The following is a 16856-nucleotide window of genomic DNA, read 5'->3' as shown; positions in this document are numbered from 1 at the left end:
CCTGCCGTCCATTCTCCCAATTGCACTGCCTTTAGTCACTCATTTTCTTCCCCGCGTACTTTTTCGGATCACTATTTGCCATATGGTGTATTGCTCATGTCCTTTAATTTCTCACTTGATATGCGAGAAGGAACTTTGTCTGCTTCTTTCTCTTACCTGGAAGAGTGCTTGCTGCACGCATTTAATTAATGTATGTCGGATGAATAACTGTTTCCCAGATTTTCCCACAAAGGCATACAGCCAGTGATTTTCAACCCGTGTGCCGCAAGAATTTTTAAAACATGCAATACCTGACCTTTTTTCCCTTAGATTGTCAAATAAAACAAATGGTAGCAGCCAACACAATAGCATCCGGCGTGAAAGAATAAAAATTATACCTATTTTTGTCAGATTGGCAAGTAATGTATTTTTTGGTGTGCTGCAGAGTTTTATTTTTAATTTTTTAAAAATATATTTTGTTGATTTTTAACAGAGAGGAAGGGAGAGGGATAGAGAGCTAGAAACATCGATGAGTGAGAAACACCGACCAGCTGCCTCCTGCACATCTCCTACTGGGGATGTGCCCGCAACCCAGGTACATGCCCTTGACCGGAATGGAACCTGGGACCTTTCAGTCCGCAGGCTGACGCTCTATCCACCGAGCCAAACCGGTTTGGGCTGTGCTGCAGAGTTTTAGTAATTAGTGATGTGTACCACGAATGAAAGAGGTTTAAAATCACTGGTCTGGGCTGAAATGGCAGGTTCTTGTGAAGTCTTCCCGGATCACTTCCGCAGGCTGCCAGGACGGAAGGTACCCTACCTGCGCTGTGCATTATGGCAGCCACTGCCTACAGGTGTGGCTGGTGGTCACATGCTGAACGTGCGGCTCCTATGCCAGGACCCGGACTCACACCGCTACAGTCATGCATCCCCACACCATCCCCCTTGTCACTGCTTCCCCGTCTGCAGTGCGTTTTCCTATCACGGTCGCATCCTGGAGCGCAGGGCCTGGCCTCGGGGACGGCCGGTGCGCCATGGAGCCGGTGTGGAGCGCGCACGCGTGGCGCCCGGGAGAGATCTGGCCTCCGGAGTTGAGCGGGGCTGGAGATGACTCCGGGTGATGAGCACACGGAGGCAGAAGAAGGGCGCCCCCTCGCGCACTGCGGAACCCTGCTCCGAGCCAGGATGGGGCGCGCGGTCCCACCCACAGGGTGACCCCCCCCCCCTCGTCGCCCCCTCCTCTGGCCCCTGCGCTGCGCGGCACAAACCCCGCCCCCCGTCCGGCGCAGGCGCAGATGCGGCCGCCCGCTCCGCCCCTTCTGGCTTCCGGGCTTCGCGGATTCGTCGCGGTCGGTCAGCTGACCCACCAGCTCAAAGAAGTTCCGCGGCAGCTCGGCCCGGGCCTGGGAGCTCGTGCTCCGCGGCCGCGCGATGGGCCCCAGCGTAGAGCTGGGTCTCGGCGACCCCAGGGAGTCGGCAGCGGGTGCACAGCGGCGGCGCGGGGTCTGAGACCCCTGCCCTCTGCGAGGCCCTCCTCCCGGCCCGGAGACCCCTCCCACCCCACGAGGCCCCTCCCGTCGCTCACGCCGCGAGGTGGGCTGCAGCCGCACGCTGGGTAGGGGGCTGGGACGGCTGATCGCTGCTGTTGGCTCGCATGCACACTGCGTGCCGCCGCCCTCGTAGACCCGGCTGGGTCGGGAGGCACCAGGCTCTGGGGGACACCGTTGGGCCCCTAATACAGGCTTATGGAAAGGCTGGGTGCACTGGTAACAGACTGGCGCATGCTTAATGGTACTTAGTCCTGCCGGGGGCTCGACCCGAAATAAATACTGCTCACAGACGGCGGTGGTTTCCAAAAAGGAAGGGATTTTGGCGAGTGGAAGTCGGAAGTGCACTGATGGGTGCCTCCAGACCAGGTCTCCCAACCTCAGCACTGGTGACATTTGGTTTGGATAATCCTCTATTGTGAGGGCTGTGTATGTGGAATGTTTACCAGCATCCCTGGCCCCTGCCATCTCCAGCTACTGGCATGTGTCCCTGGACCGGTTGACCTACTGTAGAGGGGGTCATAGAGGGCCTCCGGTCCTGAAAAGGACTCGGTGAAAACGTTGAAAGAGGTGGGAGGGAGGGGATACTGCTGGGTGACAGAAGGGGTGAAGAGGAATGAGGTCCCCAGGAAGTTTGCTTAATAAGAGGCCAGAGGGTGGGAGATGCGTCCTTCTCCGAGACAGGGTCCCATGTGGATGCCCACGGCTCCGTGCGCTGTCACGTCCTTTCCTCTGAACAGGATGGACCCAGTGCCGTCTTCGGTCCGCCTCACTGTCCGGGAGGCTGTTCACACCCTTTCCTCTTCTGAGGATGGTGGCTGCATCTTCTCCACCCTGGGGTCCCTGAAGCGCTATCTCGGAGGAACGGAGAACCCGGCCCTCCCTGGGGAGCAGGAGGAGTTTGCCAGGGTCCACTTTTCGGCCGTTCTCAGATGTCTGGTCAGCAAGCTGAACCCAGACTGGCTGGGGCTGCTGCCCAATGGCCAGTTGGAGGAGCTGTGGGCCAGCTTCTTCCTGGAGGGCCCAGCTGACCAAGCCTTCCTGGTGCTGATGGAGGCCCTTGAGGACACCCCTGGGTGAGTGGGTCTGCGTCTCATTACGGGGTCGCTGGTCACATCCAAAGCATACGCATGGCCTGAAGGATTGCCAACCAATAGCAGGGCACCTGAAAATCAAACCTGGTTTGTGTTCATCTCTGCAACGAGGGTGTTTGAGTCCCTGCGGCTGAGGCAGTGGGTTAGCTCCAGACTGAAGTGTCAGGGGTGGCAGTGCATGGCCATCGTCCTCTCCTTCACCCTATGGCTCCCAGCTCTGCAGTGAGGCACCCAGGTGCCCCAGCAAGCTCCTGGGACCCCTCCCTTGGTGGTGGTGGGGGTCCTAGATTCCACATCAGAGCACAGGACAGCCCCTGTGGGGATGCCTGGTTGGAAAGCCGGGCTGCTGAAGAAAGCAAGCACCGTATGGAAAGCACGGCCAGGAGAGGGCAGTGGTGTCCAGTGTGATTCCAAGGGGCCTGCACTGGGCCCAGCAGGTGCTTGTGCCCCGCTGGCAAACTTAGCTACTTAGTGAGATTTAAATACTCTTCCTTTCAATGTATGTGGACGGAATAGCGCCAATTAAGTTGTTGGGATTACCTGTTTCATGACGGCTGTTGCTACTCCCATTGGCCGAGGATGCTGAGGATGGAGGGGGTTGGGGTTCTGCCCCTCACACCTGCTCTTGGTTCAGTCCCAGTTTCCGTCTGATGAAGATGGCAAGGCTGCTGGCCCGGTTCCTGAAGGCGGGCAGGATGGCTGCTGTCATGGAGGGGCAGTGTCGGCAGCAGGCGGAGCTGGCCTTTCCTCTGCTCCAGGAGGCGCTCCTAATCAAGGTGGTGGGCTTGCCCGACCGCCTGGGCAACTGTCTGCAGCATGAGAACCTAGCTGAGTTCTTCCCTCAGAACTACTTTCCTCTGCTCGGGGAGGAGGCTGTGCGGGTGCTGCAGGCGGTCGTGGACTCTCTCCGAGGTGAGCCCGCCCCCCTCCCAAAGTGACCCTCTTCCAGCCATTTTCTTGATCTGCCATCCCCTCCATCTCCCTGGCCTCTGGGCACTTTGCAGTCTCTGGGTGGTGCTGTTGGTGGGTCAGACGTTGTCTCCTGTTTGGGGCGGTAATGACCTACATGCTGAAGTTTTACCCACTTCCTGGCTGTTGACCTTGGAGGTGGAGCTGACTCTATTTTATTTTTTTAAATATATTTTTATTGATTTCAGAGAGGAAGGGAGAGGGGTAAAGAGATAGAAACATCAGTGATGAGAGAGAATCAAGGATTGGCTGCCTCCTGCCCGCCCCCCACTGGGATCAAGCCTGCAATCTGGGCATGTGCCCTTGACCAGAATCAAACCTGGGGCCCTTCAGTCCGCAGGCCGACGCTCTATCCACTGAGCCAAACCGGCCAGGACAGTGATGGCGAACCTATGACACGCGTGTCAGAGGTGACACACAAACTCATTTTTTTGGTTGATTTTTCTTTGTTAAATGGCATTTAAGTATATAAAATAAATACCAAAAATATAAATCTTTGTTTTACTATGGTTGCAAAGATCAAAAAATTTCTATATGTGACATGGCACCAGAGTTAAGTAAGGGTTTTTCAAAATGCTGACATGCCAAGCTCAAAAGGTTCGCCATCACTGGGCTAGGACATGGAGCTGACTCTTGATTTCTTCAGTTCTCGGGTGGACATTGGTGAAGTCAGCCAGATGGGGCTGCTCACTGCTGGGCCCTCAGTGTCGATGGGAACATCTGAAAACTGTTCTTACTGTGACAGGGCTCGTCTGACGTGGCCGTTGACGAGGGTCTGCCTGTCCTTGTTAGCTTGCGGCTCTCAGTGTCTTTGTCACTGGCCATCTTGGCTGCCTGGAGGGGCACTGTGGGAGTGGCTTTTTGTTCACCCCCTCATCACAAAGTCTTTGAAGCGTCATTTGTGGGGTCAGGTGTCCTGCATGGGCGTGCCCAGCGCTCCAGCAGCTGAGGTGGTGGAGCTGGTGCCGCGTCAGGTGCTGCTCAAGGCCCTTCACGCGTGTTGCTTCGTGGAGTCGCAGGACTGTCTTCGAAGGAGGCAGCATCACTGTCTAGGGGGAGGGACCGCAGGGAGGTGAGGCTCTTACCTTGCCAGGCCTCCCAGCCCCACTGCCTTTTACTGGGTGATGCCCTGGGATGTTCTGAAGGTGCCCAGAGTCTACTTCACCTGCAGGGGCTGTGCAGGCGCCCCTCTAGATCACAAACTCCGAATTCCTGTCGTTCCCACTGTGCGTGGGTCCTGTCTGAGACCTGGTCGGCTCCACTATCCTGGCTCTGCTTGTGGAGCCGGTATCGCCCACCCTCTCCTGGTTCCTGTGTCCTTGTTTCCTCCCTTCCTCCCTCTGGGCGGCTCAGCCCGACCTGTGTCTGTGAGTAGCTGACCGCCTTGGCCAGGCCCTTCTCAGTGCTTCTCCTGGTGCCACCACACTCGTCCCTACTTCGGAGGATCATTGTGACAATTAAGTGATCAGATGTGTGTAACGGTTTTTAAACAGTTATTATTGTTGGCTGTTCAAGTTAGAACAAGCCTATTATGATTATGGTTGGTTGCAGCGGTTCTCAACCTGTGGGTCGAGACCCTTTCACAGGGGTCGCCTAAGACCATCGGAAAACACATATATAATTACATATTGTTTTTGTGATTAATCACTATGCTTTAATTATGTTCAATTGGTAACAATGAAATTGGGGGTCACCACAACATGAGGAACTGTATTAAAGGGTCGCGGCATGAGGAAGGTTGAGAACCACTGGTTTAGAGTGAATGAATTGGCATTTTTATGACACGGAGTCCGCCTGCTCAGGAATGAGGTCTGGCCCCACTTGTCAGGTGTTCTTCGATAGCCTTGCCATGGCCCTCCTTTAAAATTTCCTTTCCCTTCCTGTCCTAGGCGGCTTAGACTGCTCTGTCTCCTTTGTGTCTCAGGTCGTGGGGAAAGCCTGTGTCTACGGGAGGCAGAGTGAGTGTTTCCTGTCTGGGGAGAAACCACAGCGTGTTCTGGCCCCCTCCCCCTTCCTCTCGGTGGCTGTCCTGGGGGAGGGAGGCGCATGTTTCCCTGGCAGAGGGTGGGAGCATGGCTGTGTGTCCTAAAATAGCAGTGGTCCCCTTGCCTGGGCCTGGTCGTGGGTGGGCTAATGCCAGCTGTCCTGGGCTCCTTGGTGGGGGCTTGGCTATGCAGCCGGTGGGCCTGTGGGCTTCGGATACTGGATGCCCCATGGCCCTGTTGGCTTTCCCGCAGAGGAGATCCTGGGTGTGCTGGTGCCCCGGCTGACAGCACTCACCCAGGGCAGCTGCCTCTGGCAGCGGGTCTGCTGGCGCCTGGTGGAATGCGTGCCCGACCGGGCCATGGAGGCCGTGCTGACCGGGCTTGTGGAGACTGCCCCTGGGTAAGAACCAAGGTTCCCTCCCACTGTAAATGCTGCTCTTCCAAGAAGGCAGAAGGTGGGGTCCAGGTGACACCTTACCTGCCGTCCCTTTGTAGGTAGTCAGTTTCTGGTCCTTCATAGGGAAGGCTGGCACCCCTGCTCTAGGTGAAGCGTTTAACCTGCGATGCATTCAGATGCGTTGAGGTGCTGGGCTCTCCTGGTTTCCGTGTTGATCAGGAAGAGGGAGAATCAGGACCCACTTGGAGCTGAAACACCCCCGTGCTCTCTGGGGTTAGAGCAGAGCCCAGGATCCAGCCCCATGTGTTGAGATCCCCTCCCCCCTCACCTGTGCCTCACAGGCCTCAAGTTCTCGCTCGACTGTTGGGGAACCTGGTTTTGAAGAGTAAGAAGGCCCGGTTTGTGATGACCCAGAAGCTTCTGTTCCTGCAGTACCGATGCACGGTGAGAGTGCTGCAAGGTGGGCTGCGGGCCGCCTCAGGCCCCAGAGAAATGACTGTAGCAAGTGTAGCGGGAACAGTGCACGTTTCCGGGAAATACCCGTCCTTTAGCCTAGACCCGTTCCTGCTCCGGGACTCCTGCGCAGACAGCCCTTGGCTCCTTGGGCAACTCCCTTGGCAGGCGGCAGGCGGTGGTATCTGCCTGGCAGACAGTGACGAGATGCCCGGCTTCCTTTGCAGACGCCTGTGCTGCAGAGCCTGCTGGGGTACCTGGCCATGGACAGCCAACGGCGCCCACTCCTCATACAGGCAAGTCCTGTCAGGCCCTCAGGCCCTGCAGCGTCCCAGGGCCGACGACTGGTGGGATGGGGAAGGAGCATCCTGCCTGGGTGGAGGGGAGGCGGGGGGCTGTCTGACCAGGCCAGGGTTGTGCTGCCCACCAGGCGCTGAAGGAGCTCATGGAGACGTGGGGCAGCAGCAGCGCCATCCGCCACGCGCCCCTGGCACAGCAGTGCTATGTCAGCAAAGCTGTCTTAATCTGCTTGGCGCACCTGGGGGACGCTGAGCTCCAGGACAGCCGGGACGGTGAGCAGGTGGCACGGGCACCCTGTCCCCATTGCCCCCCTTCCCCACGGCACATTCAGCATGTAGGCGTTGGTTTCCCCAGAGTTGCTGGCCAGCCTAATGGCAGGAGTGAAGTGCCGCCTGGACAGCAGTTTACCTGCCGTGCGCCGCCTGGGCATGGTCGTGGCCGAGGTGGCCAGTGCCCGGATCCACCCTGAGGGGCCTCCCCTGAAGTTCCAGGTGAGTGAGGGCTGTGCCCACGTCGTCTCCCCAAGCTGCTGTCGCTCTAGTCTCGATGTCACCACCTTCCTGGTTCTATGCTTATGGAGCATCTCTGTTAGTGCGGACTCGGCCTTGGTGGCCCTCCCGAGGGTTCACAGCTTAGAAGGAGTGGAGGTATTGCCCCTCAGCTGGGCCTGAGCAGGTCCCCCAGGGGATCCGTGGGTGTTTAACTCTCAGGTCATCCTAGGCATCTCCTCCTCTCCATCCACTGAGCCCTCAGGGCATTGCCACGCTTACTGTGTCCTGGGGGTTCTCATTCTCGGCTCCCTCAGGATTGGGGGGCCCTCTGGCCTTCAGCACACCCAGTGCTGCCCTCTGCAACGTGGAGGCTTACAAGGCTGCTCTTGAAAGGCTCTGGCTGTCAGGCTGGACCAGGGCTGCAGCAGGAGGACCTTTGAGGGGCCCTGGCTCTGCTGCTCCTGCCAGACCCATCCCAGCTGACTCCACATCTTTCCTGTGGCAGTATGAAGAGGATGAACTGAGCTGCGAGATGCTGGCCTTGGCCACCCCGCAGCCCGCTGCGGACAGCCCCTCGGAGGCGGGGTGAGTTCCTCCCACCCGGGGGGCTGGGCACGGTGGGCCGGGTGGGCAGCTTCTGCACGCGCGTGTGGGACTCTGTCTTGTCATCCTGGACCCACGTTGCCGAGACAGAAGCTCAGAAGACTAGGGTTGGGGTGGAAGGAGTGTTTCCTTGGGAAGCAAAGGTTCTGGGACCAGAAACTTGTGAGTTTGTCCCTGAAGGGTTCCTCCTTGTTCCCCAAAAGCCCACCTGTCGCTCCAGTCGCTGCAGAGACCTCTGACGAACAGACTGTAGAGGGTGGAGTCCCGCAGGTGCGGCCACAGGGCTCTGACTCTGAGCTTGACAGGTAGGACGGAGATCTCGGGGGGGTGGGCAGGGGGGAAGCACTGAGGCCTGGGGCAACCCCATGCTGGTGTCAGAGCCACGACGTGAACTCGAGGGGTGATGGGCTTGTCTCAAAACGATGGGTCAGCCTACAGCGCCGTACTGGCTCTGAGCTCTCTCCAGTCTTTCTCCCAGTGTGAGAACCAGCATGGAGGGCCTCAGCTTCGCTGTAGCCTTACCCTGTCAGTCGTTCTTGAAGCTTCAGGGACTGGGAGGTGAATTCTTATGTTTCATTATTTACTTATTTATTTGTGTATGTATGTATGTATGTATGTGTTTATGTTAATCCTCACCTGAGGATATTTTTCATTGGTCTTTAGGGAGAGTAGAAGAGAGAGGGAAAGAGAGAGAAACATTGATGTGAGAGAAACACATCGATTGGTTGCCTCCTGCACAAGCCCCGACCAGGGCCTGGGCCGGCGTGGAACCTGCAATCAAGGTGCGTGCCCTTGACCAGAATCAAATCTGGACCCCTTGGTCCACAGGCCGATGCTCTATCCACTGAGCCAAACCAGCGAGGGCTATTTTTTAAGTACTCATTGGTTGCTTCTAATATGTGTCCTGACTGGGGATCAAACCCACAACCTTGGCATGTCGGGACATCAGGACGTCACTCTAACCAATTGGTCTACCTGGCCAGGGCCTGGGACATGAATTTTGGTGACTCGGGAGCTTGTCCTATTGGTGGAGGGTGCCCAGCCTCAGCTCTCAGGCACTCCCTCCTGCCTGCTTTCTGCTCCTGGGTGACCAGCAGGCTCCTCGTGTCTGTGATTCTTCCTCAGCGATGATGAGTTTGTTCCCTATGACATGTCGGGGGACCAAGAGCTGAAGAGTGGCAAGGTGCCCATGTACGTCCGGGACTGCGTGGAAGGTGGGCCTCTCCACATGGCATGGGCCCCCGCTGAGTGCCCTGTGGCAAGGAACCCGCCCCGAGCACAGCCCTGCCCTGGGATGGTTGGTCCATGGGATCTGTTCATGTTCTGGGGGTTCACCCGCCTTCTGCCCAGCGCCCAGACCCTGGCTGCTGGCTCTGCTGTGGTCAAGGTCAGGGCCGAGGAATGATGGAGGCCTGTTTTGGTTCAGCCCTGACCACATCTGAGGACTGGGAGCGCTGGGAGGCAGCCCTGCGGGCCCTTGAGGGGCTGGTCGTCAGGAGCCCGGCTGCCACTCGGGAGGTGAGCAGGTAGAGGGGCTGGGCCGGCAGGGTCATGGGAGTGAGCAATGCCCTCAGGGAGCCTGGTGTGGCTCGTGTTGTATGCGTCGTTGGCTCTCTGTCCCCTTAGGAGGCCTGTGTCTGGGGCCTCTGCTGGGATGGGAGGTGGAGAACAGTCCCAGGCTGTCCAAGAGGTGTCCCTTCCATTGTAAAGAAACGGAACACTGTGGGGGGCTTGGGGCTGGTCCGGGGGCTGAAGGCGCCCTGACCTGTTTGCAGGTGAGTGTGGAGCTAGCGCAGGTGCTCCTGCACCTGGAGGAGAAGACGAGCGTGGCGGGATTTGAGGGGCTGCGCCAGAGAGCCCTGGTGGCCGTCACCGTCACAGACCCGGCTCGGGTGAGTCCCGCTGGCTGTGGGGTGCCAGGGTTGTGCCCCCCCAGCTAGTGTCTGTGTGGGGGCCCTGCCTCTGAAGTTGTGATCCACTGCGACCTCTCATCTGCCTGGCTCAGGTGGCGGAGTATCTGACCTCACAGTTCTACGCCGTCAACTACAGCCTCCGGCAGCGCATGGACATCCTGGACGTGAGTGCCCTGGGGCCCCTGGCCCACTTGTCAGGCCCAAGCTGCCCTCATGGGAGGGGCCAGGCCCAGTGCAACGCCAGGGAGCTGGTGTTTGCCAAAATCTACCTGGGCAGAGCCAGAGGCCTCCTGAGTACCTGTCACTGGACCAGAGCCTGAGACCAGCATCTGTGTGATCTGCTGCAGTGTGGATGCGTTGGGAAGTAGTTTTGCTAAGTGAAATAAGCGAGACACAACACAGATACTGTATGATTCCACACACATGAGATCCTAAGGAGTTAAAATCTTAGACAGAGTAGATGGTGGGTGCTGTGGGCTGAGGGAAGGGTGGGGAGTTAGTGTTTAATGGGGACAGAGGGTCATTTTGGGAGGCTGAACCAGTTCTGGAGGTGGATGGTGGTGATGGTTGCACAGCAGCGTGCATGGACTTAATGTCACTGAACTGTGCACTTAACGCTGATTAAGATGCTACATGTTACGTAGAGCAGCGGCTGCCAACCGGTGGTTCCGAAAGGTTGGCGACCGCTGTTGTAGAGTAAAGCAAAGACTAAGACAACACACAAAATATACCATTTTGCTGTTTACAACTCAGTGGCATTTGGTACATTTGCAATGTTGTGTGTCTATCAGATCTGTCTACTTTCAGAAAACCTTGCATCGCCCATAAGCACTTCCTCCCCTGTAACCACCAGTCCACTCTGTTCTCTGTGGATTTGCCTGTTCTGAGTGCTTCCTATAAGGGAAGTCATACTGGTGGCCACCTAGGTCTCGTGTTTTCAGGCCCACCCACATGTAGCTTCATTACCCTTTCCTGTGAGGCAGCGGTCAGGACTGGATGAGCTTTGGGAAGAGAAGTGGCCCTTGTGAGGGGAGTGAAGGCTCTGGCTGGTCTCCAGGGAGCATGCCCACCTTCCCCCCCTGTCCCCCACAAAGCGAAGTGATTATGGGGTATGTGGCACTGTCTTTCTACGGGGTTTCCTGAAGCTCCCCCTCGAAGACGCAAGAGCTGCTGGTGCTAACGGGACACTCGGTTTACCTTGAGCTAGAAATCCTTCCCCAGAGCGATGGCGGCTGCCCTGGGTCTCTCCCCTGTAGGTCCTGGCTCTGGCAGCCCAGGAGCTGTCTCGGCCTGGGCGCCTCGGGAGGACTTCCCAGTGTGGCTCCCCGGGCCCCACCTGCCCGCCCAGCTGCACCGTGGCTCCCACCTGGCGGGCTGTGGTGGACGAGAGGATCAGAAGGAAGACCCGGCGGTTCTCAAAGGTCAGCCAGTACTCGGGTCGGGTCCTCGTGGGTGGGGACTTTGGGCAGGCTGGAGGCCTGGTCTGCATGGACAGGGAGGCTCCAGTGCTGGTGTTCTGTGAAAGGAAAGTGTCCAAGGTTGGGACTGCTATGCCACAAACTGAGTGACGTGACATGCTGTAGAGCAGGGGTCCTCAAACTTTTTAAACAGGGGGCCAGTTCACTGTCCCTCAGACCGTTGGAGGGCCGGACTATAGTTTAAAAAAAACTATGAACAAATTCCTATGCACACTGCACATATCTTATTTTGAAGTAAAAAAACAAAACGAGAACAAATACAATATTTGTATTTGCATGTGGCCTGCGGGCCGTAGTTTGAGGACCCCTGCTGTAGGGCATCAAACTGAACTGGTTTTAAGACATGGATGCAGAATTAGGTATGAAAAAAGGGCCCAGGAATTCTGTCAGCAGCAGATGACCTGGTCTGGGCTGTGTTGGGGATCTGCCTAGGCTAGGCTGATCTTGCCCCCCAGGGACATTTGGCCACGCCTGGAGACATTCTTTTTTTTAAAATATATTTTTTGTTGATTTCAGAGAGGAAAGGAGAGGGAGAGAGAGATAGAAACATTAATGATGAGAGAGAACCACTGATTGGCTGCCTCCTGCACACCCCCTACTAGGGATTGAGCCTGCAACCCAGGCATGTGCCCTTGACTGGAATTGAACCCGGGACCCTTCAGTCCACAGGTTGACGCTCTATCCAGTGAGTTAAACCAGCTGGGGCTGGAGACGTTCTTGGTTGTCATGGGGTTGGGTGCTGCTGGCATCCAGCCCGTAGGGCCCAGGGAGGCTGCATACTCTCCCATGGCACACAGGGCGGCCCCCCCAGGAGAGCGTCCTGCACGGGGAGGGGAGGCCGTGCTCCACACCCATGTGGCTCCCTGTGTGTTTGGCAGGGCTCTTCCAGGCGGGGACCAGCTGGCAGCCCCAATGAATTCAACTCCGTGGCTGGCTACTTCTTCTTCCCCCTCATTCAAGGTTTTGACAGGTGAGTGGGAAGCCCGTGATTTGGGGAATGAGCCCTGGATACCTCTGAGGACAGGCGGCTTCCCAGGGTGGGGCCCGAGGTGGGGCTTTAGGCAGCAGCAGGATCATGACTTGTGCTGTGGTCGTTCGGAGCTTAAAGTAAATGACGTGGCAAGGGCATTAAGTGTCACATTTTCTGTCACACGTCGGGTTTGTGGTGGGACCAGAGCCTTGCTGTGCTCCCTCGATGCTGCAAGTGCTCTGCCCACCCCCCCTTTGCCTCCTTGTCCAGTCTCAGCCTGAGTGGGCTAGACGTCCCCTTGGCCACCGCCACACATGGAGTGATGCTCTGGTGATGGTGGGGAGGGCCGGGGACTGAGCCCTTCCCTTCAGGGACAAGGCTAGGCGGCTGCCTTCGCTGCAAGGCCGAAGTGGCCTTGCTTCCCTCAAGTGCATGGCCCCTCCTTCCTGACCCAGGCTGGGGCTTGTGCCAGGCAGCCTTGCAGGGTGACTGGGTGTCTGTCTAACACCTTCCCATATGGCTCTGGGTGCCGCATGGGGATAGGCGGTGAGGAGCAGCAGCTAGGAGGCAGGGATGTCCATTGGCCCAGGCGGTTGGGAAGTTGACGAGTGTTTGACCTGCGTCATTCACCTGATTCTGTGTTGTAGGCCTCTGGTGACCTTCGATCTTTTGGGAGATGACCAATTGGTTCTTGGGAGACTGGCCCACACCTTAGGGGCCCTGATGTACCTGGCTGTGAATACCACGGTGAGCTGGGAGCTGCAGCTGATGGCCCCCACTTGTGTAGATTGTGTGCCAGCAGTTTGTTCTTCCCGTGGTCCACACTTTGGCCCTAGGGACAGGAGTGTTTGGACCTGAGCAAAGTGTCCAAGGTGGGGACCTACTGTGCCAGGACTTATGCCATTGACCTCTGCCGTTTCAGGTGGCTGTGTCAATGGGCAAGGCTCTGCTGGAGTTCGTGTGGGCCCTTCGCTTCCATGGTGACACGTGAGTGGCCAGGGACTGAGGGCAGTGGCCCCACGTGGACACAGGTGGGCTCTGAATCCTAGAAAGTGGAAATGGGGCTGCTGGTGGCTCCTAGGGGTGGCCGAGAGGCAGCTTGGCCCTGCAGTAAGAAGCAAGGGGGCTAGGCGGGGCCAGGCATGCTTTGTTGCCGGCATGGCCGCTGTGCTCGGAGGAAAATCGAGGTCTCCCTGCCTAGCCTGTGGCTCCATTGGGGCTAAGCCCTCACCTTGCTCAGCAGCTACGTGCGCCGGGGCTTGCTGTCTGCTGTCTCCTCCGTCCTCCTCAGCGTCCCGGCTGAGCGGCTGCTGGAAGACCTACCAGATGAGCTGCTGGAAGCCCGGTCATGGCTGGCAGGTGAGCGCGGGGCCCCAGGCTGCAGTTGCAAGGTGGGCGGGAGGCCAGTGCAGCCTGGAGGGTGCCAGCGGCCGTCAGGGTGCAGGGAGCACCGTGGGGATTCTCCGAGCTGAGCAAGCCCCAGTCCATGGCCGTGTGTGTCCCCCAGTGTGGGTATTGGAACATGGCCATTGTTGGGGTCACTCTGGGGAGTCCTGCAGGGTACTTGAGAGAAGGCGCCCTGATGTGGGAGATGGCATCTGTATTCATTCTGGAAAATTCTAACTCAGAAAGGTTAGAAGACTCATAAAGTGAGCACTATGTACCCTTCCTAGGTTCTCTGATTATTCGTGTTTTAACATACTTTGTCCCCATCTTCCTCACCTACATGCTCTTTTTAAGAAGTCTGTTGTATACTTACCTGGCGGGAGAGAGACCATGGTCACGAAGGTGGTTTTCCCAGGGCGAGGCTTAGCCATTGTTCTCCAGATGTGACCACCTCGGTGATGTCCCCAAATGTGGGAAACTCGACTGCATAATTTGTGGTAGCGGGGTAAAACGAACAAAAAAGTCTGTTGTGATGAGTATAACCTCCCACCTGTAGCCAGCTGAGCCGGCCTCAGAGCCACACCTCCCCCGCCCCCCCCCCAACTTCTACCTTCAGGGCACACGGCTGGGACTGGACCATTTAATCTACGGCCACACTTGAGGGCTCAGTGGTGCGAGGACGGCCCTTTTCTTTCTGCCGGACCCCGGGTCCAGCCCAGGGGCCCGAGCTGTCCTGCACCCCCAGCTCCTCCAGTCCACTGTCCCCAGTGTCTTTCGTACTGTTGGTCGTGTGCAGAGCCCCTGTGTGGGTTTCTCTGATTATGTCTCATGTCACGTCTGCGCGGTTCTGGGCGGTGCCTGGGCTTTCTCGGGGTCTCGTGCTGCAGGCGTGTGGCATCCAGTGACCCTTGTCCATGGTCTTGGGTGCAGGCTCCTTCCCTGGGGTGAGAGCTGCAACCTTGGAGTGGTTTTGTGGAGGGGGGGGTGTTTATCCTCCCCCTGCCTCCCCACCTGCTGGAGTTCCCAGCGCGGGTGGAGGGGAGCATTGCTCCTGCTCAGGGACCCAGTGAAGGCCCTTTGCTGGCATCTAAGGTGCTGCTCTCACCGGGGACTCAGCAAAGGGTCTGGGGCCTGAAGCCCAGGGCAGCTGGCCACGCCGGGCCCCCGTGGGGCCTCCTTCAGGAAGACTTAATGAAACACAACTGAAGAGGGCGGCTGCTCAGCACCATGTAATGCTGTGCTCTGGTGTGATTCCCCTCTTTGGCAGACGTGGCTGAGAAGGACCCGGATGAGGACTGCAGAATGCTGGCCGTAAAGGCGCTGCTGCTGCTGGAGAAACTCAAAGACAAGCTCCTCCCACTGTCTCCTCCTTAGTCCCTGGGCACCATTCCCACTGGAAGAAGGAAGGCCGGGAGGCCGAGCACAAGGCCCGCGGAGCCAGGCTGACGTGTGGGCTTTGTGGTGCAGCCCCTTGTGGGTGGGCCGTCACCTGGTCCTGAGCGTGCAGGCTGGAAGGCCCCGCCTGCGCTGTTTATAGCCCAGAAGGTCAGAGTGCTCAGCCAGGAGTCCATGCAGGGCCTCTGGTGCTGCCCCAACGACAGCACCCTGAACTCGGTGGGGGGATCCCGAGGAGCCGGCTCTGCAGGTGGCGGCAGGGGAGCGGGGGAGGGTGCTGCTGCTCAGGGCCTGGATGTGCTCCAGTGGGAGCTGCCAAGATGGGCAGAGCAGCGGGCTGCTGGGCCCCTGTGGGCTTCTTGGCATTATGTCCTCAACCCCTTTCCTCACCTAATGGCAGGTTATGTTAAAAAAACAACAAAGAATAAAAAGGAGCTACAGGTGCTTTGTGGTTGTCATTGCTCGGACAGGGACCTCCGGGCCTACACAAGCCCTCTGCAGGGGAGACATGAAAACGTGGGGCAGGAAGGGGACGCACGCCTCTGAGGAAATAAACTTTATTAGAAGAGCTTCAGCCAGGACCCGTTTGGCTCAGTGGATAGAGCGTCGGCCTGCGGACTGAAAGGTCCCGGGTTCGATTCCGGTCAAGGGCATGTACCTGGGTTGCGGGCACATCCCCCGTGGGAGATGTGCAGGAGGCAGCTGGTCGATGTTTCTCTCCCATCGATGTTTCTAACTCTCTATCTCTCTCCCTTCCTCTCTGTAAAAAATCAATAAAAAAAAAAAAAAAAAAATATATTTTAAAAAAAAGAGCTTCAGCGGCCGGTGGGTGGAGCCCGGGGCCCCCCTCCCCTCAAGATGTCATGGTGCCAGCTCCTCCCTCACAGTGGGAGCTAGTGCCAGGGCACAGGCTGCCTGACAGAGAACCCACCACTGGCCGCGCTGGTGTCTGCTCAGGATGGCCCTGGGGTCAGGAACTGTGTATCTTGCTGGAAACTGTTGGATGCATGTCAGGCAGCCTTCCTGGGTGCTGGGAGGAGGCACAGTGAACATATTAATGTCTTCGGTCTGCGAAGTTCTAGAAGTTTCTTAGGCTTCAAAATCTGTGCTTGGAGAATGCCATGGGAAAAAATGAACCAACTCCCTCAACAGTAAAGGGGCTAAACCAAAGTTCCAAAGGACCAGAGACGTGGAAGGGATGCTTAAAATTGCACACTCCCTCCTAAGCAGGCCGCCTGTGCCCTGGGCCCTCCAGCTGTGTACTCAAACACAAGAGTCTTTTCAAAAAGACAGGCTCTTGCTGCTGGTAACTAGGACGTTCCAGAAGAGCTGTCGCAGCAGCAGCCCTCAGGGGTCGTTCTCCACCTCCTCCATCACCTCCTCGTCCGCCTCCTTGGGGTCCTCCATGCTGCTGTGGTGGACCCGCTCGGGCACGACGCGCGCCAGAGGGATGCCCAGGCCCTGGTGCACGGCGTCCACGGTCCGCTGGTTCACGTAGTAGGACAGCTTGGCGGGGGGCAGCCGCCTCCGCATCTCCTCCAGGTACTTGTAGGCCTGCGTCACACAGAACAGCCATGACTGGGTTAGTTCACATCAGAACCGAGGGCCCACGGCCTTCGCTGCAATGGTTCCTTGAACTCCTGACCCTGGAGGTCAGAGGAAAGCTGTCCCTGCTTCTGGAGGGAGGGACTGGGTGCCATCTGTGACTTCCCGGCCTTTCTAAGGGTGGTGGTGTCGGGGGACAGCCCGTGCAGGCTCTGATGGCCGGTGCTGTAAGCTGTGGTCGGCACGACCAGCTGGACAGGTACAGCCAGTTTCCTGGGAGCACTGAGCAAGCAGCCCCAGTGCTCCCAGCGAGAGGATCTGTAAGCACACCCAGGGAGGCTTTGACGGAAG

General features: G+C 57.8%; 2 protein-coding genes and 1 pseudogene across 5 annotated transcripts in view; 2 read left to right on the top strand and 1 right to left on the bottom strand.

The window, feature by feature from the left end:
* The first annotated feature begins 1343 nt into the window (after positions 1-1343).
* On the top strand, positions 1344-15771 carry TELO2 (telomere maintenance 2). Its single transcript, XM_070413320.1, has 21 exons — positions 1344-1572; positions 2267-2602; positions 3255-3532; positions 5479-5547; positions 5827-5974; positions 6313-6415; positions 6652-6720; positions 6855-6996; positions 7079-7215; positions 7721-7800; positions 8022-8123; positions 8944-9032; positions 9245-9336; positions 9594-9710; positions 9824-9895; positions 10988-11152; positions 12088-12179; positions 12827-12926; positions 13102-13166; positions 13423-13538; positions 14833-15771. The coding sequence occupies exons 2-21, from the start codon at positions 2268-2270 to the stop codon at positions 14937-14939; spliced, it is 2478 nt and encodes an 825-aa protein (XP_070269421.1). The 5' UTR covers positions 1344-1572; position 2267; the 3' UTR covers positions 14940-15771.
* LOC139009673 (U1 spliceosomal RNA) lies at positions 13931-14112 on the top strand (annotated as a pseudogene).
* IFT140 (intraflagellar transport 140) overlaps positions 15511-16856 on the bottom strand; it is a 284193-nt gene continuing 282847 nt past the window's right edge. For all 4 annotated transcript variants that reach the window (XM_070413315.1, XM_070413314.1, XM_070413317.1 and 1 more), the window contains exon 30: positions 15511-16514. In XM_070413315.1, the coding sequence (XP_070269416.1) occupies positions 16308-16514 (207 nt within the window). In that variant the 3' untranslated portion in view covers positions 15511-16307. The remainder of the gene's footprint in view (positions 16515-16856) is intronic.

This window comes from Myotis yumanensis, unplaced genomic scaffold (assembly GCF_028538775.1).
Source record: "Myotis yumanensis isolate MYYU_CA2020_CCGP unplaced genomic scaffold, mMyoYum1.0.hap1 SCAF_4, whole genome shotgun sequence".
NCBI lineage: Eukaryota > Metazoa > Chordata > Mammalia > Chiroptera > Vespertilionidae > Myotis > Myotis yumanensis.
Note: the sequence above shows the minus strand (reverse complement) of the source record. Positions and strands in the feature narration are given on the sequence as shown.

Bases quoted from the DNA above. Each gene is read 5' to 3' on its own strand.
- TELO2 (XM_070413320.1), top strand. From the start codon at position 2,268: ATGGACCCAGTGCCGTCTTCGGTCCGCCTCACTGTCCGGGAGGCTGTT. The intron at 6,416-6,651 runs GTGAGAGTGCTG...CTTCCTTTGCAG, and splicing joins TCCTGCAGTACCGATGCACG to ACGCCTGTGCTGCAGAGCCT. The intron at 7,801-8,021 runs GTGAGTTCCTCC...GTTCCCCAAAAG, and splicing joins GACAGCCCCTCGGAGGCGGG to CCCACCTGTCGCTCCAGTCG.